Below are 27586 nucleotides of genomic sequence, written 5' to 3'. Positions count from 1 at the left end.
TGGTTTTGCGGCTCCCAGGGTTTTTTTTCCCTTCGGAAACGGGTCCAAGTGGCTCTTTTGGTCTTAAAGGTTGCAGACCCCTGCCATAGGCCCTTGTAATTGCAATACCAAGTGACCTTGCACTGAGACCTTCACAGAGTTGGAGTTTGAGGAAGGAGGTTGGGAGGGGACAGGGCCGTCTTAAATAAATCTGGCGCCCTGGCGCGAAGATCCCTTCGGTGCCCCTCGAACTCCGCCAGGCAAGGCCAGGCGCAGCAGGGAGTCAGAGGACGCAGTGTGGCGGGGACACTGAACTTGCGCTCCGCCGGGCAGGGCCAGGCGTGTCGGACAGCCGGAGGGCACGGAGAGGCGGGTGGGGACGCTGCCAGCTGTGCTCCATCTCCGCCTCCACCTGTTCAGCTGAAGCGACAACACGGTGCTGCCGTCCAGGGAGCCCTGGCTACGGTACCGACGGGAGGCTCACCCATGGCCTCCCCACGTCCGCAGCCCGAGAAGAGGTGGGCGAGAGCAGCACTGCCAGTGGGGCTGGAGGGTGCAGGGGCCCTCCTCAGGCCATGGCGCCTTGCACCAGTAGCCTCAATGGTTAAGACGTCCCTGGGAGGGGATGATTGTGGTGGAGTTTGGAGGGGGGTTTTAGCTGTTCTTTGAGATGGCACGTAAACACACAGCATCAGCATCTTCCTCGAGTGATGGCAAACCCAAGAGGCAGCGGGTGGTGCCCAAGCCTGAGGAGAAATTGGAAGTGATGGACTGTTTACAGGATTGCATGAGCATGTGCTGTGGCATGCAAGTTTGGCAGGAATAAATCCAGCATATGTGCCATGAAGAAGAAGAAGAAGAAGAGTTTGGATTTGATATCCCGCTTTTCACTACCCGAAGGAGTCTCAAAGCGGCTAACATTCTCCTTCCCCTTCCTCACCCACAACAAACACTCTGTGAGGTGAGTGGGGCTGAGAGACTTCAGAGAAGTGTGACTAGCCCAAGGTCACCCAGCAGCTGCATGTGGAGGAGCGGGGATGCGAACCCGGTTCACCAGATTACGAGTCCACCGCTCTTAACCACTACACCACACTGGCTCTCCCTTCTCCCTTATTAACATAAGGGAGAAGAAACTCCAGGCTTCAGGGGCAGCGAGTCCCTGTACACCTACAACTGCCAAGGTCCCCAGTCACATGTGGGATGAGGCACTGAACCTATGGCTAGAAAGCATGAACCACCAGTGCATCCCCATCAATGGCAGCACCTTGTGCAAGGTTCTCATGCTGTATGCACACTTCAAGTAGCCTGCAAAGTAGTTCTGAGCCAGTTCCAGTTGGCAGACCTGCTTCAAACATTGCTTCTATTTGAAGAACATCAGCACCTGTGTTGAAGCTACATCTGCAGATCCGGAGGCTGCCCGAGCGTGCCCTGACCAGCTGAGGAGACACCAAGCAACCCTGACCAGCTGAAGAGACAAAAGTGCCAGCTGCCCATCACCATGTTCCTTGGCAAGACACCATCAGCCACACCAAGTGCATATGTCCCACAGTAAAGCTTTTCGTGCCTGGCGTGCTCTGGTCCATGGGGTCACGAAGAGTCGGACACGACTGAACGACTGAACAACAACAAAGCTTTTCGGGGTACTGGTCTACCCTGCTTGTCATTGTTTGCAAATCAGGCAGCGGTAATTAAAAACGACCTAAACTCTATGTCCACATCCACATGCGCCCCATTATATTTTAAAGTTAGAAGGCCCATGATCAAACACCTTATTTCAATGATCTGACTTTTGCACAACTTTGGAAACTTTTACAGAGTTACGACTAAATACAATAAACTCTGCTTATAGAGATGGGAGACACAGAGGCATGCCCACAAACGAACGTGTTTGCATTAGGGGACATCCTGAAGTAGAGGACCTTATGTATTATATCTTACACTGCCCCTTATATAATGAAGTAAGAGAACAATTTTTAGCACCTATAATGACAAGGTCCCCTGGCCAGAACCCCTCTGACATGATTTTATATCTCCTCGCAGACATAGATAAGTATGTGACCTGGCGTGTAACACTCTTTGCAACGGCTGCTAGGAAAATTAGAGCAAATTATATAGCCAAGATAGCCACCAACTGTAAAGGAGGTGAATTTATTTGACCCTACGTACATCAAGCTATATTCTATCTTTATCACCAAACTCCAAATATAATTGTACATTGTATTAATTAACATTATTTTAAATATATTAGAATTAGTCTTTATGTAGAAAACTGTGATTTAAATCGTGATTTAAATCAGTTTGATTTAAATCAGTTTGATTTAAATCAAATCCACCCTGATTAGTGGCCATGTGGTGATTTAAGCCTATAAATTTTATTGTTTAAAGTCTTAACCTGTATATTAAGGTATTTCTATAGCTGTTAGAGTAGGTAATGCTTTGACAATATAAATGTTTTAAGTTTTTTGTATTAATCTAGCATATTTCCTTTTAATTGTTGAATGATTCTGTGTTCATTGCAGCAGCCTTTGGCTATGTGCAATAAAACTGACTGACTTACTGACTGAGGGGAAGAAGGCAGTACCGGTAACTCACTGACAGAGTGAGGAAAAGAAAAAGTAGAAAAAACAAGATTCCCCCCTGCACTTAAATAACCAGTATGGCTTGACTATTTATAGAGCTCCAATCAGACCCCACCTACCCCAGCTGACGCAGGATCGGACTGGAAGGGGAGAGTGGCACATCTCACTGAAGTGGCAGAAGCAGAAAATTAAAGACCTTGCTTAACTTACCTGGAGGGAGAAGCCAACCTGAGGTGAAGAAATGCTAGTTGGAAGAAACTACAGAGTTTTCAGGAAGGACTTAATAGGTTAGAGAAAGGGGGCCGCTTAATCTTGAATGTGTATTCTAGGAATAAGAATGGTCCCAGACTTGCTTGGTAAGAAAATAAGGGATTCACTGTACTGTATCTCCCTTAAATCAAAGGTAGCAGATCTGGGGTTCTGGTGGAACCCTATAGCGCTGCTAATTCTCCCTTAATGTCTTTTTGGACTATGAAGCACAACCCTCATCAGCTGTCCTCTCTCTCTCCTCAGTCCACACCACTCACTAGCCTTATTTCATACTCAAGTGTTTTGCCTGACTGGAATGTGTCTCTGAATTCTGATAATGGCTGTTGATTGCCTGTATGAAGGATGTGTGCAGAAAGTAACCTTCTGTACAAAGGTGAAATACACATTTGTTGCTTTGTCTACTGCTGTCTCTGCTCCCAACCTCTATTGGCATGTGTCCCCTGAGGTTCAAAAAAAGTTCCCCACTCCTGACATAACACAGCCTCCCTTGGCTTGTTAAAATTCCCAGTGAATTTTATTTTCTTTCCATTACCACACTTTCCCTCCATAAGATCAGTAATACATTAGTAAACTTATGAATTTGTCTCAAAAACCTGACAGGTTGACTTTTTGTTAGTATCATATTGTAGTTGAATTAGCAGGAAGTCTTGGTATTGGAATCTTAGCCAAAAGCTACAAAAAAACACCAGTTACACAACTAGGCACACTATAAATAAGTTCCATAAGTTTGCAATGCAATGGTCTTTGGGAAAAGCAACAGAAAGACACCACAGCTATAGTTGGCAATATTAGTAGAATAAACATATTCTTCTTAACAAACCTGATGCATTCATTTTTTCTCTCTCTCAACAAGCCTTTTATTTGGATCACTTTAACAAAGTGCATGGATTATATATAACCAGGTTTAATACTGGGAAGCATAATTCAGTAAAAGAATGTCAGTAGTGTAACTTAAAATGGGATTTATTTTATATACATATTTTTCATCACCTCTTTTTACCTGATGAAACAATATTCTGCCCAATTTAGTATTTACTGAAGTGTTGCTACTGCGGCTTCTGCATAAGCTCTATTGAAATAAACAGGCTGTGCAGCATCAGTGCCATTTTACATTAATCTGGGAGAAGTGACACATCTCTAGGCTTTCCTGTTGAATATGCTGCTGTCGTTTATCCATGATACTTTGAACAGCATTTCTCTTTATCACTGGGAAGTTCAACTCCAGAAATAGATGCTATCCATCTTATCAGTCTGCCAGACATAAGCCCCTGTTTTTTTCAATCCTTCTCTGGACTGTTTCCCTTCCTGTGAGGTATTAACTTTTGTTTTGAGCTCTGCTACATTACTTATGCCTTTCCTAGTGACTAAAATACCCAATCGCAAAAGTGAAATCAAAATCTGACTCAAAATATACTTTGCATGAATTCATTTCTCTTTTTTTATCATTTCTGTATCAGTGCCAACTGAATATGGCATGTTAATGCAACTGTGCAAGAATAGTGTCCTTCATAAACTATTCCTCCTTTTATTACATTATGCATTTTTAATCACTCAAAGCAGCACCACATAGCATGGCAAGAGGGAAAACTCTGGGGTCAATTGCAGTCAGCGTCCTTTGAAATATATATGGTTGGACAGTGTTCTCGAAGCTACCAACATGAGTTTGACCAAACTGCGGGAGGCAGTGGAAGACAGGAGTGCCTGGCGTGCTCTGGTCCATGGGGTCACGAAGAGTCGGACACAACTAAACAACAACATATATAATATATGTAAAGGGACCCCTGACCATTAGGTCCAGTCGTGTCTGACTTTGGAGTTGCGGCGCTCATCTCGCTTTATTGGCTGAGGGAGCCGGCGTACAGCTTCAGGGTCAAGTGGCCAGCATGACTAAGCCGCTTCTGGCGAGCAAGAGTAGCACACAGAAACACTGTTTACCTTCCTGCCAGAGCGGTACCTATTTATCTACTTGCACTTTGATGTGCTTTCGAACTCTAAGTTGTGTGTGTGTGTGTGTGTGTGTATATATATAATTTAGTAATTAAAATATTTCTAACCTGCCCACTAAGAATTGATTTCAGGGAAGAATATAACCAATAAAACCACAGTTCCATTATATAAAACCATAAAACAATAATCATATTCAGCATAAAATTAAGGCAACAGTAAAATGATCATGAGCAGATCACAGGCTAGGCACCAATCAAAAGGAATCAAATGATTGAGTAATTGATCATGTCTATGTCACTATTGAAGAATTTTCATTCCTTGTCTTTTAATTGCTTTCTCTATGAATAAACGTTTCCGTGCACTGCTCTGGTTTGCCAGAAGCATCTTAGTCATGCTAGCCACGTGACCCGGAAGCTGTCTGCGGACAAACGCCGTTTCCCTCGGCCTATAGAGCAAGATGAGCACGCAACCCCAGAGTCGTTCGCAACTGGACCTAACAGTCAGGGGTACTTTTACCTTTACCTATAAATAAATCTTTGAAGAAAAAATGTATATATTGCTTTTCTAGCCTGCCTTTATTTAATGATTAAATTCAGCACAATATACTTAGGTTTTCCAGGTGATTTTCTATGCAGTCACTGATCAGACCTAGAACTGCAAAGTTTCAGTAATTCCATTGCACAATGTGCCTTCAGACCATGCTCTGTACATATATTGCACTTTCTCACATCGAAGAAACCAGCCGTTTGGTGGGAAACGCTGTAGCTTACACCCACCACCAGGAAGTTGCAATAAAAGGAGATCTGATGGGCTTCAGGCAATTGGTTTCACTACTGAGCTATGGTTACTTTCCCAAAGGAAACTCTGATGGCCCATAGACCCCACATAAGAGTAAGACCAGTGATTTATTTCTTTAAAAATTGTTTAGGGGTACTCTCATTTTGACTCAAGAAAATCAACATTTTATAGTTCAAATCCGGAAAAATAAATACAGTAAATGGAGAAAAGTACAAAGATTCACAAAATGTTTAGGAGTATGTGTCCTGCTGCGTCCCCCCAGAAAAAAAGCACTGAGTAAGACTCACCACATGAAGGAGAACAAACTGTTATGGCTCTAAACAAAATAAAATAAAAAATTCCTTCCAGTAGCACCTGTTATGGCTCTATTTGCTACCACTCCAAAAAGAAAAGTATGGGCAATAGCAAACAAATTAACCTGTTTCAACTACTGGTACATAATAGTATTTGCAGTTTTGTAAACTGCTAGTCATTCATCTGTCACACTGATAGTATGAGAGCTGAAGTTATTTATTTCTACAATAATTGTGTTAGTTACTAAGGTTGCAATCCTATACACTTTTATATGAGCAGACATGCATAAGAATGCATTGTAAAATACCACTAGCTTCAGTTTGTTATATTCTCTGTCACTTTCCTGTATGTACATATTCGTCATGGTATTGCTTACCATCTGCTGACATCAGAAATAAAGTTCTTAGCTGAATAAAGTGCACCATTCACCTTGTAATTTGCACAAGATGGGTTGTAAGAAGGCCAATAGAAATATTTATCACAGGAAAAGAACACTGGAAAAAGGAATATACTAGTAAAGAGGTAGGTCACAATAAACTATCACATGACAGTTATTATAAAAATGTAATTCCTTAAGAGATCTTGCTAAAATACTGATTTGATTCAGTTCCTGCTGCTCTTTCAAAGAAACTCTTCAACATCACTTAACAGAGTGTCCTTTACTCTCTTTAGGGAGAACATCTATTTTATTAAAAGAGACTGGGCTTTGTTAGAATGAAACAACTTTTAATTTAAGCACAGAAGCGCCTTTGAGCAATCATAAATCAAGAAAAGGGATACTAATAGCATACTTGGCCAGTGATTCAGTGATGTAATTTCTGATAACAGAAACAATACGTGTTTTATTTAAGAAGCTGTGGCTAAAAATATTCATATCTACAAATATATAATGGCCAAATTTCTTTCTTCCTTCTTAGAGAGAAAAATGGGGAAAACACAAATAGTAAAAAATTTCAATGACTGAAAATTAGGCATTTCCTTCCATAGTTTTGATGTTACATAGTTATATGCAAAGTAGCAAAACAAAGGGTTGGAATCAAGGATATAAAATCAGTTTCTGAAATCACTTGTTCCATTTTATTTTAATAAATACTTTCTTCATGTTATCTCTGAGACTGATTTTAGGAATCCTGTTGCAATGTCTATAATAGCTACTTCAAAAGTTCAAAGGCCATCACCCAATTCAATTGCAGCACTCTCCATCTCCATGTGCATACTCCCCAAATCCAGAAGAATGTGGAAAAATCCAGACAAGTCACTAAGAAACAATGTCTTTAGATATAATGGTAAACTATGGTTTTGTGTTATATGAATTAGCCAAAGGATTGTGAGTCAAAGGCTTGTGAGTCAAAGACCAAATCAGGTCAAAAACCATAGATTTTGCTTAACTATAAAAAATATTAGTTCAGTGTGGTATTTGTTTGCCTATGTTTTGAGATTAATTCAGACAATTCTCTTAACTCTCCGTTTGTTTGTCCTCCACCCACCTAAGGTTGCAATCACTTAAGTAAAGCAAGTGTAAGTTGTAGGCTTACTGTAGTTATACAAAAATCGTAACCAGCTAATAAAGTAGTCTCAATTTTGCATCATTTTTACATATAAACCGATATAATATAGAACTAAAACATAATAATAGAGTGAGAATTATGAACCGATCTTAGTATGTGCTTTTGAATATTAACCACATACACACACAAAAATCACTAGCCTTTTTTTACAGCATATATATTATCCAAGCTGTATCCTGAAAAACCAGAAATGTTACACATGCTCAAAAAGCTTTAGCAAAAGGACATCTTTAATGAAGAGAAACTATGTAAGTTCAATTCAGACACTTTCTATCTACTTTTCCTTCATACAGGTGCGTTATTCTTAGCTATACTCCTAATTTTAGAGTCTAGTTGAGGGAAAAGAGATGCAAATAAGAGGAAGAGTTTTGTACCACCTAACAGTGCTCCACTTCACTTTAGACATGATTGAGGAAAATACACAATTGGAGACAGTAGTATGATGCCATCATGTGCAGTTTAAGTATTACAGTATATAGCTATTCATTACAAAAGAACATAGAAAAGTGGCTGCTATTATGCATAGCTGAAATTGTTGCACTGCTAAATGATGTGATTCTTCAGCCTGGCCCGCATCCCTGATGGCAGCTGATGCTGGTGTGAATGCGGTGCCCGCCTGATGCAGGAATATGATGACAGGCACTACATAATTATGGAGTCAGCATGGAAAAGTAATCACGTCAAAGCTGTTTTCAGTCTGTCCTATATAACAGGTGGCCATGCCAACTGCAGCAGAAAGAACAGCAGGCTGGCCCAGCTGAGCTGTTTACTGAGCGGGAACCAACTGTGAAGTGCAAAGTTTAACGGGGCAGGGGGAGGCCCTTCACACAGCGGTTATCAAGCCTCTTGTGCAGTGCTCCTTCTATTAAATGTATGTTTTAGCAAGCCTTTGAAATGATGTAGGTCTTTGGGTGAGAGCAGAGGGGCTTGAGGTGAACTGTGGGGAAAGGATGATAGGTGGCAGGGTGGGTGAGGTGGAAAGCAGGCATTTGGTCAAGTGTGGAGGAAGGGGTAAGGGGAAGACAGCATTGTCAAGCAGAGTGAGCAGGGGTGGCAACCCCTAATATTAAATGAGAACTGAGCAATATTCTGTCTTATGAGTACAACTGTAGATAAACAAAAGTTCAAACATTTGAAAAGCGCTCTAGAATGTTTTATTTTAATTGGCATTTGTGTGGCAAATATAATCCAACAGAAGGAAGTTGGATTTGTGTGTTTTGCCTGTTTTATTCTATTTTAGGAATATTTTACAAATAATTTCTCTATCACTACCAGCCTTTATACTTCTAAGTAACTTTCCTGATGACTGAACTTGGGAAGCAGTGCTTTGTTAAAAATATGGTTTGAGAACAAGCCACGATCTAGGACTACAAATGGATACTAGTTCTTTCTCACTTACCATAGTTTGAACAAATCACAGCTCTCTAACACCAAATGTCTCAAAGAACCATGGTTAGTTTAAAAAGCATGTGGAGAGGAGGAGAGAAAGAGAAAAAGAGCATGTGAGCACAACACTTGTGTAGGAAACATCTGTACTGAACCACTATGTAGGCTGATAACGAATGATTTAAAACACAGGAAAAAGGCTGTTTTGTTCAAAATGACTAGAAAAGGGTTACTCTAGGATCATTTTTTCTCATTTTATGCTATAAAATGAGTGGAATTACCATGTGAATATTTATATTTATATTTATATTTATATATTTATATTTATACTTATATATATTAAATATATTTATATTTATATTTATACTCTATTTACAATGCTGTTTGCAATGACAAAAGGGTATGGGACTGAAAACTGAGGGGGAAGGGGACTGGAGTGGGGTATCATAAAGAAGGTTACTACTGAGTCAACGAACAGGAGCACTTCACATTGCAGCATCTATTTGCAGGTCCCACTTCTTTCTCCTTAACATCTGAATCAGGTGAATCTGTGGAAGTGCTAAACTAGTTTCCTAAGTTTAGTGATGGGCTGGATGAGGGCTAATAAACTGAATATATTTTCTGACATAACCAGAGACTCAAGTTGCTTCTGTGACATGGAGGATCCTTTACAAGCTATGGCTGGTCAACCAACTACAGCCAGACCTGGACAGGGATAGTCTAGCCATGGTTACCATATTCATGACCTGGTAGCTTCTGGATTTAACTATTGCAATGCTATTGGACTAATGAAAAAAAAATACGTATTTTGAAAAAGGTGTGTTATCTGTGGTCTTGTTTGCATGCTACTTTAAATCACATTTAAACTATACTGTCGTTTAAAGGTGAACACACAGCTCACTTGTGAATGGAGTTAAAATCACGGGCATTTCACTCCTCCCCTGTTGCTGCACTAGCAGGAACAGGAGAGGAGTGAAGCACCCACAATTTTAGCTCTATGCACCAGTAAGCCACATGTTCCCCTTTAAACCATAGTTTAATTTAACTATGGTTTAAAGGCAACCAGGTCAGAATTATTGAGAAACCATGATTTTTGCTTTCTATGTATGGATTATTGTGCCAGCAACAACAATGTCAATTTTGCTGTTATGCTGGGGTATATTAAAATAATTTTTCCAAATATGCTATGTCTCCTACCACTTAACACTATAACTTTATTTATTTTACTTATATACTATCAGTTATGCTCAATTTATAAAAGCAACAATTGCTCTGATTGGCCACAAATAATCTACAACACAACATCTGTCACAAACCAATTAATTCAGATTGTGTGGTGAGTATATTTTGTGATTTTATAGGATATTAAAGTATTTCCCCCCTTCTTACTAGACATGACACTCATTATTGGTGAGGATGTATTAACTACTTACCTGTTCTTAACCTACTCTTACTTTGAGCACCCCCTTTTTATTTTAAAAATTCTGTTTTTAAAAAGATGTGGGAGTATACAACACCAGCACTAGTTTCCACTTAAGACAACAAAAGGGCCCATGACCCAAGAGACCTCATTATATACAACTTCATCATGTTTTTCATCTCACATGATTCTGAGTCTATACTGCAAGATTTTTAATTGGCTGTTGCATGCTGCCAGAATAGAGCTTGTATGCTTCTACACAAAATCAGAAACACATTACCACACACCATCAGCATCACGTGCCCCTGCTGTGAAAACTTATGATATATCTACAAGCAGCTGAGCAACAACAGCACATCTTTTAGACCACTTTATGCTTTGATGAAGTCCTTATTAAATATTTCTAAGAGGACTTACGTAATAAGGTTTTTTTCTTTGTATCACACCATTTGTTGCTCTTTCCTTTACCCACAACCATTCTATCCATTTCTAAAGATAATTATTGTTGGGCTTCTGCATGCCCAATAGCTAGTTAGCAATAATTACTTGGCTACTTTGTCACTTGTTTTCAAGACCCAAAATAACATTAATAACCTCCACCCCAAATCACTGAAATTATTCCATTGCAATAGTGCTATGTAATTATTTCACTAATTCTGAAAAGACAATGAATGCAATATATGATTTAGAAGCCATAAATTAAACTGAAGACCAGAGTTTAATACTTACACAAAGCATTTGCCTTACACTGGCACACTGGAAGATGAAATTGGAAATGGCGTGAGAGCAATGCTAATACTGTATATACACACAGGCCCTGCTTTCTGAACACAAAGCATTCCTAGGAAATCATTCGTTAGGTGAGTGATTGCATAACAAGCTGACAATTTCCCTTATTTCCTAAGGGACATTTCTAATCTGCGATCTCTCTACCTCCCACCATGGTTTCTTCCTAAAACAGCTGCAGCCAATCAGCAAAAAGGAGACAAAGAAAGAAATGATTTGTCCAATCTCTTCTGCCCTGCTCTCTCCCCTACCTCTCTATACGGCGCCTGCCTCAAAATGACTGCCGTAAGCCAGCAAAGCACAAACAAGTAAGGAAGTGGACAAAACCCAGTTATTTGGGTATCTGTATCAGCTGTATATGTGTTCAAAGAAGTGAATTTTCATATAACAAGTGGGCAGACAGTGGGAGCTGCATGTAGTGTTTAACCATGGCCATGCAACATGCATGACAGACAGAGTGACCATACTGGCTGGAGCTAACATAGGCTGGAGTCCAACAGCACCTGGAGGGCCATGGATTGAACATGGTCTATGCCTTGAAAAACTATGTATTAGAGAGTCAGGCTTTTCTAACTATCATCATGGACTGGTTGGACACAGAGGAATGGTGGAAGGAACCAGCTGAGGAATCACCAAGGGAAGAAGGCTCAGAACCTGGGGAGTGGTGGTGGGACAATGATGAGCGGTCAGAAGGAGAAGACCAGGAAGAGAAGGTGTTGGAAGATGAAAGGGTAACAGGGCTTAGTGAGCTGAGAGAGTATGTGGCAGAAAGAAGTCAAGAATCAGGGACAGAATATGAAGCAGGCGAGTGGGAGGAGGAAGGCCAAGAGGCAGAGATGTGTCAGGTTGGTGAAGAGTCACGGGTGTCTCCCCCTCCTGTTGTGACAAGCTCCCCTCCCCCTCTGTCTCCTTACAACCAGAAGAGGGCTGAAAGAGGCAGAGCAGTAACAGGCTTCATGTAGGCACAGCCTCCGATTGCTTGGAAAAAGCCTTAAAGAGGGGATTTAGTCAGCTGTGGGGAGGCAGGGACTTTCAGTCTCGGCAACTGATCATAAAGTAATACCCACAGGGCATGAGCTGCTGTACTCCTTAGGCTAATACTCAGCAAAGTCAGTGAAGACCATGTTTTTGTTAATAAAGAGTTAACTCCAGCTCGAACAGTGTAATTAACTGGCTGGCATGTTCTGTGACAACTATAAAGAACAAACAATTCAAGCTGAAATCAGTCTGTACCAGCAGTGAGTGCTTTGCACTGCTCAGGAACTTTTAGAAACAATTTTTAGTGTGTGATTTTTAAGTGGATAGTGTAATTTGTGAGTTTGGATCAGTTATGCAAAAAATTGGGTGAAGTCATGTCAAGATCACATTTTGGTCTGCCATGCTGTTTCAGAGTGGTACGTGGCATCTAAACATTGACAAAGACTACCACTCTCACATAAGGCACCTCATGCCTATTTGATATCTTGAGAAGTGACTGAACCTATGAGAGAAATGAGGCAAAGTCCTGTTTCGCTCTTCCATCTTGACTCAAAATGGTGCCTGGCTTCCAAACATCCATAAAGACCACCGCTCCCCCCTCAGGAACCCTCATGTTGAGTTTGGCTATGATATCTCGGAAGGTGGCCATACTTATGCCAAAAAATGGGTGAAGTCACACCAAAGTCATTTTAGTTTGTCACACTGATTCAAAATGTGACTAACATTGCAACACCGACGAAAACCATTGCCCTGACCTCAAGAAGCCTTGGGCCAAATTTTGCAACAATATCTCAGACAGACCACTTTCCAAAATCCATAGAAGATGTGTATTTTGATTAAGACAACAGAGTTATGCATCATTAGCTATGTATTGTAATTATTGCACTGATTGTTTATAAAGTGAAATACAACAACTTTATTTCTTCATAGACTTCTGGGTACATTCTCACTGTATTATTCTGGATTTTTAAAAACAAATTGTTGCCATATCTTGTATTTCCCTCATTTTCTTTCTGCTCATCCATCCATCAGTTCCAGGACATCAGTGTATTTAATTTTAGATCCCCTTCAAAAGTTTTTTTAAGCATACTCTTAATTAACATTGCCATTATAAGAAGGAGTTTGCAGTGATGGCCTATGGTTACAAATGCATTCACTTTGCCCTACTCTGCGGCCTAAAACAGGTTATTGCCTTTGAGTCAGTGCCAGAAGAGTATTAAGTGGAAAGACACTTTGGCCACATTTGCACGTTATTGCCATGTGATCTGAACCAGGGATTGTGGTTTATAACAAACTCTGTTTAGTTTAACAAGCTAGCTTCAGAAATCAGGGTTTGAAGTTGTTTACTCTCAATATTGATCAGAGTTTGCTCTAATCCATAATCCCTGGTCTAGATGACAGGACCAGCTCAAATTCAAGGAAAGCTCAGGGAAGGAGTATAGAAGTTGCTATAATAGAAGATGATTAATCTTCTGGATTAATCCTGTTTGGACTTTCCTGCCCCTCTATGAAGGTCACCAGAGAAGCATATAAAATAATTAATATAAATGTTATTAATAGATCTCTGCTTCCAATTTGTTTCAGACTACTTTTCTCTTCAGTGTTTCTGTTTACTCTTGTATTTTGGTAGTCCTGACTATACTTCTGTGATTCCTGGAGTTCTACTGTTCTTTACTTCTTTGGAGACTATTCTTTGGACCTAATTATTGTAAGTTTTAAGCACAACCTATAAAGAGTTTGCCACCAAGCAGCTAGCCACCTGGATCTTTTACAAGAAGAGGCAAATTGTTGCAAAAGGTAAAACCTGAAACAAAGTCACAACACAAGAAAGCAAAAATCAGTTAGTAAATATATTAGTAAATATGATACAAAGTGTTGATGCAGTTCATCTTATCAATTTATACTAGTGGCCTTGTACAGGTATCCAAATTAAAAATATTTTTTTCTTCAGGAGGAAATGCTATGAAAGGTTCTAAACATGGCATGAGTTTGAAACAGAGAAATTATTTACAGTTTCTAAATGAAATATCTATTCTACATATCCGGTAAATGCAACAGCATTACAAATGGAGGTGCTCTACCTCCACCCTAGAACCAACTGTGGCTATTATGCAAGAGTCCACAAAGAAAAAGCACAGGCCACAATACACTAGGAAATTATACTTGTTCGGTATCAGTTTAAACCAATACAGTTAATCTATCCATTATGTAATCATGTATTTTTTTGGAGGGGGGAAGCATTAGATATAAATGGATCTATCAGAAATATGAATACCCATAGCTGTCAACTTTTCCCCTTTTTACGGGAAATTCCCTTATTCCGAATAGGGTTCCTTGCAAGAAAAGGGAAAAGTTGACAGCTATGATGAATACCTATTGCATTATTAGAGTTGTATAACTATAGTTGTTACTGGTTAGTAAACACTATTTGAATTACATAAATTGTGAATCCCTTCATTGAAAGATAAAGCCCCCCCCCCTCCTTTTAGTTACATGACCTTTGCTTGTCTACTTTCAGGTCTAGACTATATAATTGCTTTGGTCAAAATATCCACTTTAAAAGCACAGTCTTTATTTAGACAGTAAGCTGCTCGAGGCAAAGGCTTTTCTTATTTGCCTGCATGATGATGACATTTATAGCTTAGAAGAGCAATATCAATATTATATAATAATGTAGATGATAAGAGCAGATGACAGTCTATTTGTAAGAATGCAATGATGTATATCCATTATTACATATTGAAAATAAAGTTCTTGTCAGTTTATTTTAACTTGTACGATTTTGAGTATGTAGTTCTACTGTCAGGTGACAGAGAAACCAACCCCTACGGCAGGGGGGGTTGCCAGGAATAGACAAGACAAGGAAAAGTCCTTACCATCTGCTTTTATTCAATATTCACAGAGAGGCTTGGGAATGCAGCCTCTCTGAATAATGATGTTGTCATGAGTAAATCTCCACTCCACTTTTCTCCCACTTCCTCATTTGTCAACAGCACCACCCCCTTTACAGTTGCCACTTAGGGCCATCTGTCACTGAGCTCTTATCTCTCCCACTTTCAAGGCCCACCGGGTTCTGAGAAATGGTGGGTCTGGAATGCATTCTAGTGATAACATGTCAGCCAGATGCTGCTCTGGCTCTGCGTCCTCCTCATCTCCCACTATTTCCCAACTTTTCCCCTCATCTTCCTCTGAGCTGTGACCTCCCTCAAACCCCTGTTGTAATTATGAACTGTCTTCTTCTTCTCTGGAAGGGTCAGGCTGGGGAGGTGGTCTCCACCATTCCTCCTCTGCCCAGTCCCTAACATCTACATTGAAAATAAAATTGTTTGTATATCAAACATTTTGGTATACGTTAGATTTCACTTAACAGTTTGTGTTCTGGGATTTATTTTTGTAGATGTATATAAATTTTTCATACAATCAAAATGACCAAGAGGCTACAACAACTGATCTATGGGAAAAGCTTCCCTCGCTGCGAGAAGCCAAATTACAGGGAACCAAGCAGAGGGCCTTCTCGGTAGTGGCACCCACCCTGTGGAATGCCCTCCCACCAGATGTCAAAGAGAAAAACTACCAGATTTTTAGAAGGCATCTGAAGGCAGCCCTGTTTAGGGAAGCTTTTAATGTTTAACAGACTATTGTATTTTAATATTTTGTTGGAAGCTGCCTAGAGTGGCTGGGGAAACCCAGCCAGATTGGCGGGGTATAAATTATTATTATTATTATTATTATTATTAACAGAAAAGACAATAAGGGTGTATAAAAAAGAGGTATTTAAAGTTATTCATGGTATGCAGAAAGTGGTTAAATAAATTGTTTTTGGCTAGGCATAACACTGTTTCCAATGAAGAGGACATCCACTGAAGCTGAATGTTGAAAGGATAGAGACAAAAGAAAATACTTGACATAGTGCATAGTTAAACTACGGAACTTGCTCCCACAGAAGGTAGTGATTGCCACCAACTTGGATGATTTTACAAGAGGACAGCACAAATTCATGGATGTAAGCTTATCAATGGCTACTGGCCACAATGGCTATGCTCTAAATCTATTGTTGAATTCCAGCTCCAAGGAATCACAGGCATGGGAAGCACAGTTGCACCTAGATCTTGTTTTCAGGTTTCCCCACAGGTATCTGGTTGAGAATAGAATGAGGGGCCAGATAAGTCTTTGCCTGATTCAGCAGGGCTCTTCTTATGTTCAATATGTGAGCATCCCAGGAAACATTGTCTTCACTCCAACTCAGTTATGTTTCCCATCAGTGATATCACCATAAATGAGGCTGGGTGAAACATCTTACACACACACACAGACACACACACACACAGAGAGAGAGAGAGAGAGAGAGAGAGAGAGAGAGACCCCTGCATTGTTTCATAAGATAAATTAGCAACTTATGAATGGATAAAATAGCAGTCAAGCTGAAAAGGTTGTGATTAACTTTTCCAGGTCTACAGGTACACACAATCCAATCTTGCTGAAACACAATACTGATCATAACTGTAAGGACTCTCAGTGGTTGCTCATGAGGAATCAGGCTCACTCCGAACTTCTACAAACTAAGTTCTTTATTGTGCAGATATTTACAGTGGAGTAACAGTAAAGAGTCGGACACGACTGAACGACTGAACAACAACAAAACAGTAAAGACATCCAGCTCATCCCTCCGCAGAGTCCGGGAATGTCCGTTTCCAGTTTTTGGTCCAACATAAGCGGCGCGGGATTCTGAAACCCCGCCTCCCCCTTCCATGTCCTTCCTCCCTACGAAAACGGGGTGCGGTAAAAGGTCCCTGTCCCCCACTTTCTGCTTGGTGCTGAGGCTCTCCAACGCTGTCACAGCCCCTGCCCCGACTTCCTGCTTCCATCTCCCCCCTCCCCGCAGGAGGAACGGTCGCTTCCTCCGCTTGAGGAAGACAATGAACTGCGCTTGAGGGGGGTTTCCTGACAATAACACTTGCTACAAAATTTCTGATTATGTAGTACCACTCAAGGAAGGTGTCTGAGGAAAATATGGCCACAAAGCAGCAACAGCCCATGGAAAGAATGAATGTGAACAGCTACAAACAATGCTGTAAAGGCAATAGAAATGGCTTGTTCTGGACATGTTCACAGGTCCCAACTTGAATAAAATATTGGGGGGCGGGAGTAAGACCCACCTTGCATAATCAATCACAAGATGCGGTGCATGCACACCATTTGAACGGCAATGCCCATCAACTTTGGGGGGCTTGGTCCCCTAAAATATTTTATTAGAGGGGGCAAAGGGACCTCAGCCCCTTGGAGTTGGCTCCTATGATCCTGTTGAAAGAATGTGTTCAACTCTAGTGAAGATTCAGCAGAGTCCTAATTAGCACTGCATTATTATTTTTTTAGAAAGAGAGGCTGTTAGGAGTTAAGCACAAGTTAAGTAAACATGACAACTACCCTGCAAGAGACAAAAACTAAGGGAAGGGAGACAGGCTTGTGAGTTTGCTCCTGTTTCAGCTGGATTTCTTTTGTGGGGGGGATGTTTGTTTGCTTAAGATACAAAGTTATTAATGGCTCTATTAGATTTATGAATGTTATAAGGTACTATGGTGACTGGTTGAAAAGCAAGTAACAAATTAAATAAATAAATAGAAGCATATATCCTTTTGTAAGGAAAGTAACAGAAAGGTATTGGGAAATAGTTTTGTGGTCCTAGACTGTAATCCACAATGATGTAATCCTGGGTTTTGGCCCCTGTTGCATCTCTGTTCACTTCTGTATTGTGAGGAATCTTAATTAGACAGGTTGCACTTTCCTACTTGTTCTTCATTACAGAGAAACAAATTGCTTCGTTGGGCTTATGAATTTTTACAAATGATCTTGGAAAGACTCACTTTGCCAGACATTTGAATGCTGGCAATCAATTTGCAGCAGTATTGTTTTCAGAATATGATAATCAACATGAAGTGTGTCAATAAGTCCTTTGTATAGGCATACTGAGCTACTGTTACACAGTGAAAACATTCACCCCAATTAGCAATTTCATATTTCATTTACTCTGCATTTTCAAATAACTTAGCACCTTTTACATAAATGACTGAATCAGAGATCTCGCCACTGCCAACACTAGTCAACAATTATCTTGCTTTCTTTAAGAATGCAGAGGTGACATTTTTAACACTTTGATTAGAACTTTGTCCCCCCCCCCCTTCTATTTCACCTTAAGCATAGGTTGAGCTTATTATGATGCTCAGTATCTAAGGCTATGTCCAGAATGGGAGCATTGCTGTGGTAGTATTTCCTTTAAATGGAATTGTCGCTATATCCACACATAAGCAAATATTACATTATGCAACATATGAATGTATGGAGTAAGAGGTGCAGGAAAAATGGGTGGTGGTTTTTAGGTCAGGTGGATTGTTCCAGAGCAAACTTCTCGCACCCTCCCTTCCCCATAAATGAATGCACAGAATATTTTGGGAGTCGTTTCACCGTAGCATTTGCCAATGGGCTATCTCCTTTTAAAAATGTTTAATGTTCTCCAACTATATTTCTGTGACTATCCGAGTTTCTCTTTTAATGGGCTGTTCACCACCTGTTTCCCCTAAGTCTACCTTATGCTCCACTGTTCACCTCCAGCTAAAAGCATTCTAGAAACCCTCCTCTAAACCAACAGTGAAGCCTGTGCATTCCTCTCCTGTGACACCACCACTATAATGTCTCACTACTTTCCTTTCCCTACCTTGGTGGCACCCTCTTGCCTATTCTTTGGCAACCACTATATTTTGTGGGTTTAGGTTGTCCTCCAGGTCACTCTTATATATGACAATCAATTACCTAGGGGTAAGCCTAATTGAAATAATTTGGACTTGCTTCTGAATAGACATGTACAGGATTTGGCTATCACACTTGAAGTACTTCTTTGAAGGAAGAGAATGAAAGGGGCAATGTGATAATAGACATTTATAATGTTATTTCTTTAAAGGAGGAAAGAGATCAAAATGAGTTCTGCAGTATTTGTAAGCTTTTCCTCTATAGGCTCTGTAATTTTTATGATTTACTCTATAGGTGCAACTATAATGTGATAATCGACTTTGGTTTTGGTGGCATCCTGTTTAAATAGTAGTATGGATCAATGTTTTTGCAATATGGTAGCACTGGATCCCTAATTTTTACAGTACAGTCTGTGAGAGCACAGATGTAATCTGTGAGGTGATGGTGGGGGTTTTGTGGGGGGGGTCTCTTTTGTTAAAAAAAAAAGATCATGCTAATTCAAGAGGACTGAAAAATATCATTAAATGGTTGATCATCTGGTCTGATCAGTGGAGGTCAGGAAATGGAGAACAACCCCCCAAGACCCCTCCTGCCCTGCTTCCTTGCCAAAAGAGAAGGTGCTGGTGGGACAGAAAGATGCCAGACCAGTACAGAAGGCTAAGGCTACTCCCTCAATCAAAGTTTGCATAGCACATTGTTTGACAGTGCCATCAAAAGTAGCAAAGTGACAGTTCAATAAAAAATAATAATCACAAAATATATTTTGAAAAAATTGCCCGAATAAAGAGCAGAAATTACCAGAGAACAATGGCATAATGTTGTGCACAGGTGAGATATTGCAATAACTAAAAAAAATATGGCATGGATGGACCCTAAATCCTCTCTGACTAGAAACTGTGAACTACAGTGTTAGTAATCCAAAGAGGAAAAACATACACTGTAACAGACCTAACTGGGAAGGTATCAAAAGCTAAAAGATAGCTACTTCATAAATTACACTGACATAGTCATATGCCATATCTGAATAATTTCTTAAGGAGTAATAAGTAATACCGGGTTTTGCTGGCCATTAAATTTATTCTTAAAGAAACTGAAAACTGACACTGTTACTTAATTATTTCATTTCATCTGCATGCACTTGAGTTCATGCATTTGCAGTACAGAAGAATAGAAATTTTAGGTTACAGTTTAGTGTAAGTCAATGGCTGGATATTCTTTCATCAACAAAAATGTATTTATTTTTATTTCTTAAAAACTAAAAGTTTTTTTTAAGTTCCTATTCATGTCTTTAAAAAAAAGTTCCTATTCATATCTTGTTACATTTTTGCAAGACCAGCTAGTTCAGTTCTCCATTTGTCCGAACAGGCTCTGTTCATTTGGCACTTCAGAACTGAACCAATTTGTACATTAGAAAAGGCTAGCATGTTTTGCATTTTGCATAATACTCTTCACTATTTATTTTTGTTTTGGGATACTAAGTAGAAAAGCACTGATTTGTTACTATATCCCAAGGGTATGGTATGTAAAAAATCAAACAGACGTTTCATGCTTGAAGTATGGCTTGTTTCCATACTAAAATAGGCATGTGGCACAGCAGATATAAATAGATTTCCGTTTACTATTAGTGGATTATAATTTAAGACTTCAAGATGGAACTGTGTGAACCAAGCCTTATAAAAGAAGAATAAAATAAATATGTTTGCACTTGATGACAGAAGACTGTTCAACAACAGTAGTCAGAAGCATAGTTATATTAGACAGAATTATCAAGTAAGATATTTGATGCTGGTCTTTTATTATAAAAATAACTTTCACATAGTTTTAAAACTATATACTGTATGTATAATTGCATTGTGCTTGAGATTATGAAGATTCTGACAAAATTATGTTGTTGAGGTGTGTAATGTTGTTTATGAGCATTCCAACCACTCAGGGAACAAAGCTGCTATAATGTCTGCAGTTCTCTGAAGAAATGGAAAGCTGTCCACTTGTTCCTAATGACAGGAATAGCTTTGTGCATCACTCTTGTATCAATCTATGCCTAAGGCCAGCTTCTAAACACCTGTTAAAAACTTTCCTATTCTGCCAGGCCTATGCAGGCAGTTAAGAACATATGCTTCCACAATGGTCAATTGATGTCTGCTTTTAAGTTTTTAAGTTTTTTTTATTATGTGGTGTAATGTTTTCTTGCTGTAAACTGCGTATATGAGAGACACGGCGGTATACTAAAAAATTATAACTAAAATAATATAAGGCAACACAATCACCAACACATTAGCACTCATTAAGATTAAATATCTTCATCCAAATTATGCACAAAGAACCACTTTGCACCTCCACACTTTTGTACTTATTGTACAAATGACAAAGGCTAAAGTCACCCTGATCTGGACTAGGGGCCCTGAACTGGCAATACGTCTTTTTAAAGCATGCACTTAATGTCATAAATATGAAGCAAAAGTATCATCTATTTTGGTCCCCAACCAATACAATAAAGCTTCTGCACACTATTAAACTTGCAGAACTGCCCCATAATATTGCAGCTAATGGGAAAGCCCTTGCTGGGAAGGAAGATAACTTATCACTGCATTTGCATGACACACTACCATGGTTTAATAGAGGGTTTGGGAACCTCTCCCCACTAACTAGCAGGCTAAATCTGCCAATCATTTGACATCATAATGATGTCAGGTTATGCTTCGTCTTGAATCCCTAATTGGAGGGACTTCAAAGTGCTATCAAACATCTGCAAACTTTAGCACTACAAAGACATGCCTGTGAAAGTTTTGAGCTTGCACACTCCTCACTTAATTTGAGTGTGAGTGCAACCTGTGTGTACCCACCCAGTCAGCCTGACATCAATACCAGGAAAGATTCTAGAGCAGATCATTAAGCAAACGGTCTGTGAGCACCTAGAAAGGAACGCTGTGATCACTAAAAGTCAGCATGGGTTTCTGAAAAATAAGTCATGTCAGACCAATCTGATCTCATTTTTTGACAGAATCACAAGCCCGGTAGATGAAGGGAAGGCTGTGGATGTAGCCTATCTTTATTTCAGCAAGGCCTTTGACAATGTGCCCCATGCTATTCTTGTAAAGAAGCTGTTAAACTGTGGGCTAGACAATGCTACCATTCAGTGGATTTGTAACTGGCTGACTGAACGAACCCAAAGGGTGTTCATCAATGGCTCCTCTTCATCCTGGAGAGAAGTGACTAATGGGGTGCCACAGGGTTCTGTCTTGGGCCCAGTCTTATTCAACATCTTTATCAATACTAAATAAAATAAAAAATTCTTTCCAGTAGCACCTTAGAGACCAACTAAGTTTGTTCTTTATCAGTGATTTGGATGATGGGCTTGAGGGCATCCTGATCAAGTTTGCAGATGACACCAAATTGGGAGGGGTGGCTAATACCCCAGAGGACAGGATCACACTTCAAAATGACCTTAACAGATTAGAGAACTGGGCCAAAGCAAACAAGATGAATTTTAACAGGGAGAAATGTAAAGTAGTACACTTGGGCAAAAAAAATATAAAAAATGAAAGGCACTAATACAGGATGGGTGAGAGCAGTACATGTGAAAAGGATATAGGAGTCATGGTAGACCATAAACTTGACATGAGTCAACAGTGTGATGCAGCAGCTAAAAAAGCCAATGCAATTCTGAGCTGCATCAATAGGAGTATGGCATCTAGATCAAGGGAAGTAATAGTACCACTGTATACATATATAAAAAATCATCCCACCTTTCTCACAATGCAGGACTTAAGGCAGCTCACAGCATAAATGAAAACAGATACTACAACAACAACAAAACACAATGAATTTATTATAAATAACCCTCTTAAAAACAGCACCGAAAACACTTAAAACCATTTAAAGGCACCAAAAATGGAGATTGAGCAGAGGAAGACTAAGTGAATGTAGAATAGATGCAGGAATGACCACAGAGCAAGGGGACTATAAAAAAGGAAGTCTAGTTAAAAGTTTAAGAGAAATTTGAAAGACGATGTTCTAGACAAAAGCAATGATATTAGCATTAATATATTATACTAAGAAAGAAGCTAGATTCAAATTCTACAATATATTGGTCTGAGCCTCAGTACAAACAACTAAATATATCTGTGCTGCTCACAGTATGAGTTCATCACTGAAATCAAAGAAACTTAAGCTATGTTGCATAGAGTTCAACTGGTCTAAATATGATTAAATATGGATCCAATAAATTTACTTGTAAATACCTGCAGTATCTGCCCCACTGATTATGCAGGATGGTATGCGATATAAAAGCATACTATAACTTAACCGTTTAAGCAAACCTTGTCATCTATATATTTTATATAAATAGCTTATATTTTATATAAATAACATGACTGCACTCTAGCCTAATTCTGTACACAGACTTTTTCCATATATTGAGTAACCTTCTCAATCAATGTAACACAATGTAAGAAGGTCCTGGCTGAGAGTCTGATCCTCCAAATGCAATATCCATTGAAATAAAGGGGCAAACTGGTAACTGAGCAGAAGCTATAACATCATATTTATGGTTTCAGATTACTTTTGTTCTTACCAAAATTTAATAACATTCACATATGTGTATGTTTATATAGAATTACATTTTGCTAATTCTTAATTATTTTAATTCCCCACCCTCCATAACAGAGGATTGTTATTTCAACTGTCTGGTGTTCGAAACACAGTAGTGACATAATGAAGGGGAGGGGTGTGAATGGGAAAGATATGCATGTCATAAGGAACAGAGATCAACACAGTTACATAAACGGATTAATGTCCCTTTCAGGGACTACAGAACTCATGCTCCAGTCCATCTATTTCATCTCACCTCCATGCAATGAACAATACACTTTCTCCTTCCCATACTTAGCTAATTTGTAGTTTAGTTATCAATTCAGCACTTAACATTATGGAATGCTTGCAGAAATGTTAACAGGAGGAATGGTACATAAACACGCAGGCTTATAATGCACATCAATATGCCAGCCGCTGTAACCCTATCCTTGGATTTTGGACCCGGCTAACTGTCATTATTGTAGTCTTCAGTAAAACGATTGTATATAGAGTCCAAGCGTAAATATTTAGTGTTGGTAGTTACTATTTTTAGAACTTCTAATCCATGCTTCTCCTGCACCAGCTGCCATATGTTGCCAAAATAATGATGCTGGGAGAGGTACTGTCTAGATAGTATAAATGTTATTTAACAGTAAAAAATATTACCTGCTTTTTTAAGAACTTGAAACTTCCATTGATTTCCCTTACCACTCTTCATTTTGTTCAGCAGCTATACAATCAAGGTGAAGGAGTGCTGAATTAATTATATATCCTTGCCTTACAAGCTTACTGTTCAGTGGCCTTCAGGTTCCAGCAATCAATATGGTTCCTGTTCTGCTTTCTGGAACAGGAAGCCACTGCAAGCCTGACCTACTTAAGATCCTCTCAGGTCCTTGAAAAAGGTCTGGAAGTGTGCCATTTCCAGGTATGAGCAACAACACTATCCTAGCCTGACGTGAATGCAGGTAAGGATTCAGGCCAATGGATGCCCCATTGGAAGATAAACAACTTTCCCCCTCATATCCTGCAACCTCTGCTACAGATATGTACTTTGCAAGACTGTAGCACAGTGGGAGGAAGATCTGCACATGTACAGATCCCTGCTGTAGAATGTGGTTACTGTTAGCAGCAGATTCCATCACTATCAGCACTCTCTCTGAGTGGTCTTGCACATGTGCAGAACCTTCTCATCTTGTACTACACATGCCATTATTTTAATGCGATAAATACCTAGATATAGCAGCAATATGCAGTAACTGATGCGGCACTATTCTCTCAGTGAGAATGCTCTTTCTAAGCAGTGTATGTTATACAGTACTGAGGAAGAACAATCAAGGGGCCAAGAGGCATCTGCTGATTTTATGTCTAAATAAATTCATTTAAGCAGTGACCAAAGGTACTTCAAAGGTAAGAAAATATGTACTAGACACTAACAAGGAAAGGATAGACATAGCCACTGCCCTACTGTGAGGATATGACAGATACTAGGCCAGGGTTGCTGGATTACTAACAGTAAATGCCATACAAAGAGGATACATGCATTAGCTCTGAAACAACTACAAATTATATATATATATAGATAGATAGATAGATAGATAGATAGCATTGCATATTATGTGATATGGCATAGTCTTTGTGAAACACCACAAAGTGTTTTTTTTATTATTATTGTTTTGACATCAGGCTGTGTGTGGACACAATTATATAATAGTGTGAGACCGAGTTTAAAATAGGTCATCATTACTTACTCTAGAATTGGGTCCCAAAATAGCTAACAAAAACAACATGCCATACAGATATCTTTATTTACAATTCTTAATTAGCAATATGCATTTAGAAGAACATTTTTGGTAACCTGCTTGTACTTACCCAGGACACATTTTTACCCTTGGGTGTCTTTAGCATGGCAACATGCAGTGCTGAGATGGCCAACAACAGTCCCACCAGCATGTGAAATCTGATGGAGGGGAAATCCAAGTCTCTCTGTTACCCAAATGTATAAAGTCCCTTAGCCAAGACGATACAGGCGCAGCGAGTATCATGCAAGGAAAGAATTAAAAAAGCCATTTTTCTCCTTTGTATTTCATCCAGCCAGAAATAAAGACAACATGAGAAATGCTCACAGAAAGAAAAAAAATCTGTACTTTTGGTATATACAAAAAGTTGACGGTCTGGATCAAAAAATCTAAATCAAAAGCACGCAATATTGAAGTGCAGTTGTCCTCCTTTAGCTCTAAAAATGCTTCACCCGATTAATAAAAGCTTTGAGGCTAGAGCTTACCCGAGAATTAAGAAATAAATACTGAGACTGAGATCAAGTAGCCTTCAGAAGACCTTGAAGAGTTTGGTTTCCGGTAGCATTGATTAAGATTTGCTATGCTTGAATATTTCTGAACTCCAGGAATCTACTGACATATAAAAAGAATTAAGATCTCAGTTTCCATAAATAATGTATAGAAGCAGGTACACTGTATATACCTGTTGCTACCTTCTGCGCATTCTCCCAACCCAGCGGCGGCTGCTGCTGATTCACAGCCTCATAGTGCACCTGTTGTTGATGTATCTCCACTGTGAAAAGACTGGTAACCTAACAACCAATCAGCATTTGTTTAAAGAGAAGCCCTAGAAGGGAGAACAAAAACTGAAAGATCAGACTCCCTGCTTCTTTCCTTTGTATCTCTGTCCTTCTGTCCCTTTACTTTTACCTCTTGTCAATCTAGATTACCAAAGCGGATCCAGGCTAAATTTTGCAACTATCAGTAGTGATTAGCGTGAGCTGATTGAAATCGGATTATACAAGAAGACCTCTGCCTTCTCACTCAGCAAACAGGCCAGTACCATTTGAAAACCATTTATGCTTCACCTCACAACATTACTGCATTTGGAACAATCCATTTTCAGAGTCATGGGCAAGCTAGATTTGTAGTTTCTTTTAAAGAGAAAGACAAAAATACATCTGAATTGTCTTCTAGTTGGAACACTTCAGCAAAGCTTCTGAAGATTTACAAGGAAGCATTGAAAATCAAAACACACTGCAGAATTTAAATGTTTCACATTTTGTCACTAATATTCTAAGGGCTTTGAGTACATGATTTAAAGCATTATCTCCCTGAGAACACTGGGAGATTGAAGTGATTATTTACTAGTTTGTAAATGATTAGGACTATATGCTTTAATATGTATTCTTTGAAAAATATTACTCACTAGTTAAAGGTTCTGAACATTATATTACTAAGCCAAATAAATACACATTAACAACAATTTCAGTAACTTTGCATAAAACAGTTCTAATGCTGCAAAATTGTGAAAGTAATTCTAGTTTCTCATTTACTTCAATGGGAAGCAAGTAAACATGACTATAGAATGTAATGAAACAATGTGTGTGGTATAATATACTGTATACCTGTATGTCATATGTACAATTTAGGTATGATGCTTGAAGGAAATACCTATCACAGTGTCACTGGTGTTTATTTGGAAGAATGTCCTACAGAAAGTAAGTAGTAAATCACAAACATGGGATACACAACAAAGGTAAAGACAGTAGACAAATTTAACTCTCATCTAATTTTGTGGGGGAAGACATTTAACACAGCTGCATTTTTAATTGTGCGCTTTTAATTGTACAATTTATAAGCAGACCTACAGGGGGTTATTTCTAGGACATTGCCCTAAATTGTCACCTGTACAATTTCCCCAAATTTCAGCTTGGGTATGATTTTCCTTCTGGAAACAAACAAACAAAAAAACCACGTGTGGCAAAGTATCCCAGAAATGCATTGTATTTTGCCATTAGGGTATGTTTATTACCCCAGCCAATGATTTTATGAGTCAACTAGCTGACCCGGCCACGCATTGCTATGGCTGATTTAGTGTAATGGGAAAGGAAGATGTAGTATAAAAGAGAAAGTGATGTCTTACCATAGGTCTTTGAATTGAAGTTGAGGTTGTTTTGGTTTTCTTTTCTTGCTCGTTATTGTTTTTGTGTATATAACGCATTATTAGTATTGTTGTATTTTCTGATTCCTTTTTTTGAATTGTTTGTATGTCTTGGTTTGATGTTGTTGATGTGTATTGGAGGGCAGTATATTTGTTTGTACAATATCAGGTTAGGCCACCCGAACCCGGAAATGGTGGATTGTGCCGTTGCTTCGCTGTGTACCTGCTGCTTCTATCAGCAGGCTATCTCGGTGTTAGCGGGCGGCTTAGCTTTCCTACCGATCCGTCCGATCTGTCCGCCCTCCCAAAAGGCGGGCGGGACATTTCCA

General features: G+C 39.3%; 1 protein-coding gene across 6 annotated transcripts in view; it reads right to left on the bottom strand.

The window, feature by feature from the left end:
* Nucleotides 1–27586, bottom strand: part of CACNB2 (calcium voltage-gated channel auxiliary subunit beta 2) — a 133007-nt gene that overhangs the window by 60542 nt on the left and 44879 nt on the right. Inside the window, exon 1 of one of the 6 annotated variants that reach the window (XM_033165133.1) lies at nucleotides 25188–25318. The exons of the other annotated variants lie outside the window; for them this stretch is intronic. Coding sequence (XP_033021024.1) covers nucleotides 25188–25268 — 81 coding nt within the window. The 5' untranslated portion in view covers nucleotides 25269–25318. Of the gene's footprint in view, nucleotides 1–25187; nucleotides 25319–27586 lie in introns of those variants that run through there. 6 annotated transcript variants of the gene reach the window in all.

The sequence above is a fragment of the Lacerta agilis genome, chromosome 12 (assembly GCF_009819535.1).
Source record: "Lacerta agilis isolate rLacAgi1 chromosome 12, rLacAgi1.pri, whole genome shotgun sequence".
NCBI classification, from domain to species: Eukaryota; Metazoa; Chordata; class Lepidosauria; order Squamata; family Lacertidae; genus Lacerta; species Lacerta agilis.
This window is presented reverse-complemented; position numbering and strand designations above follow the sequence as displayed.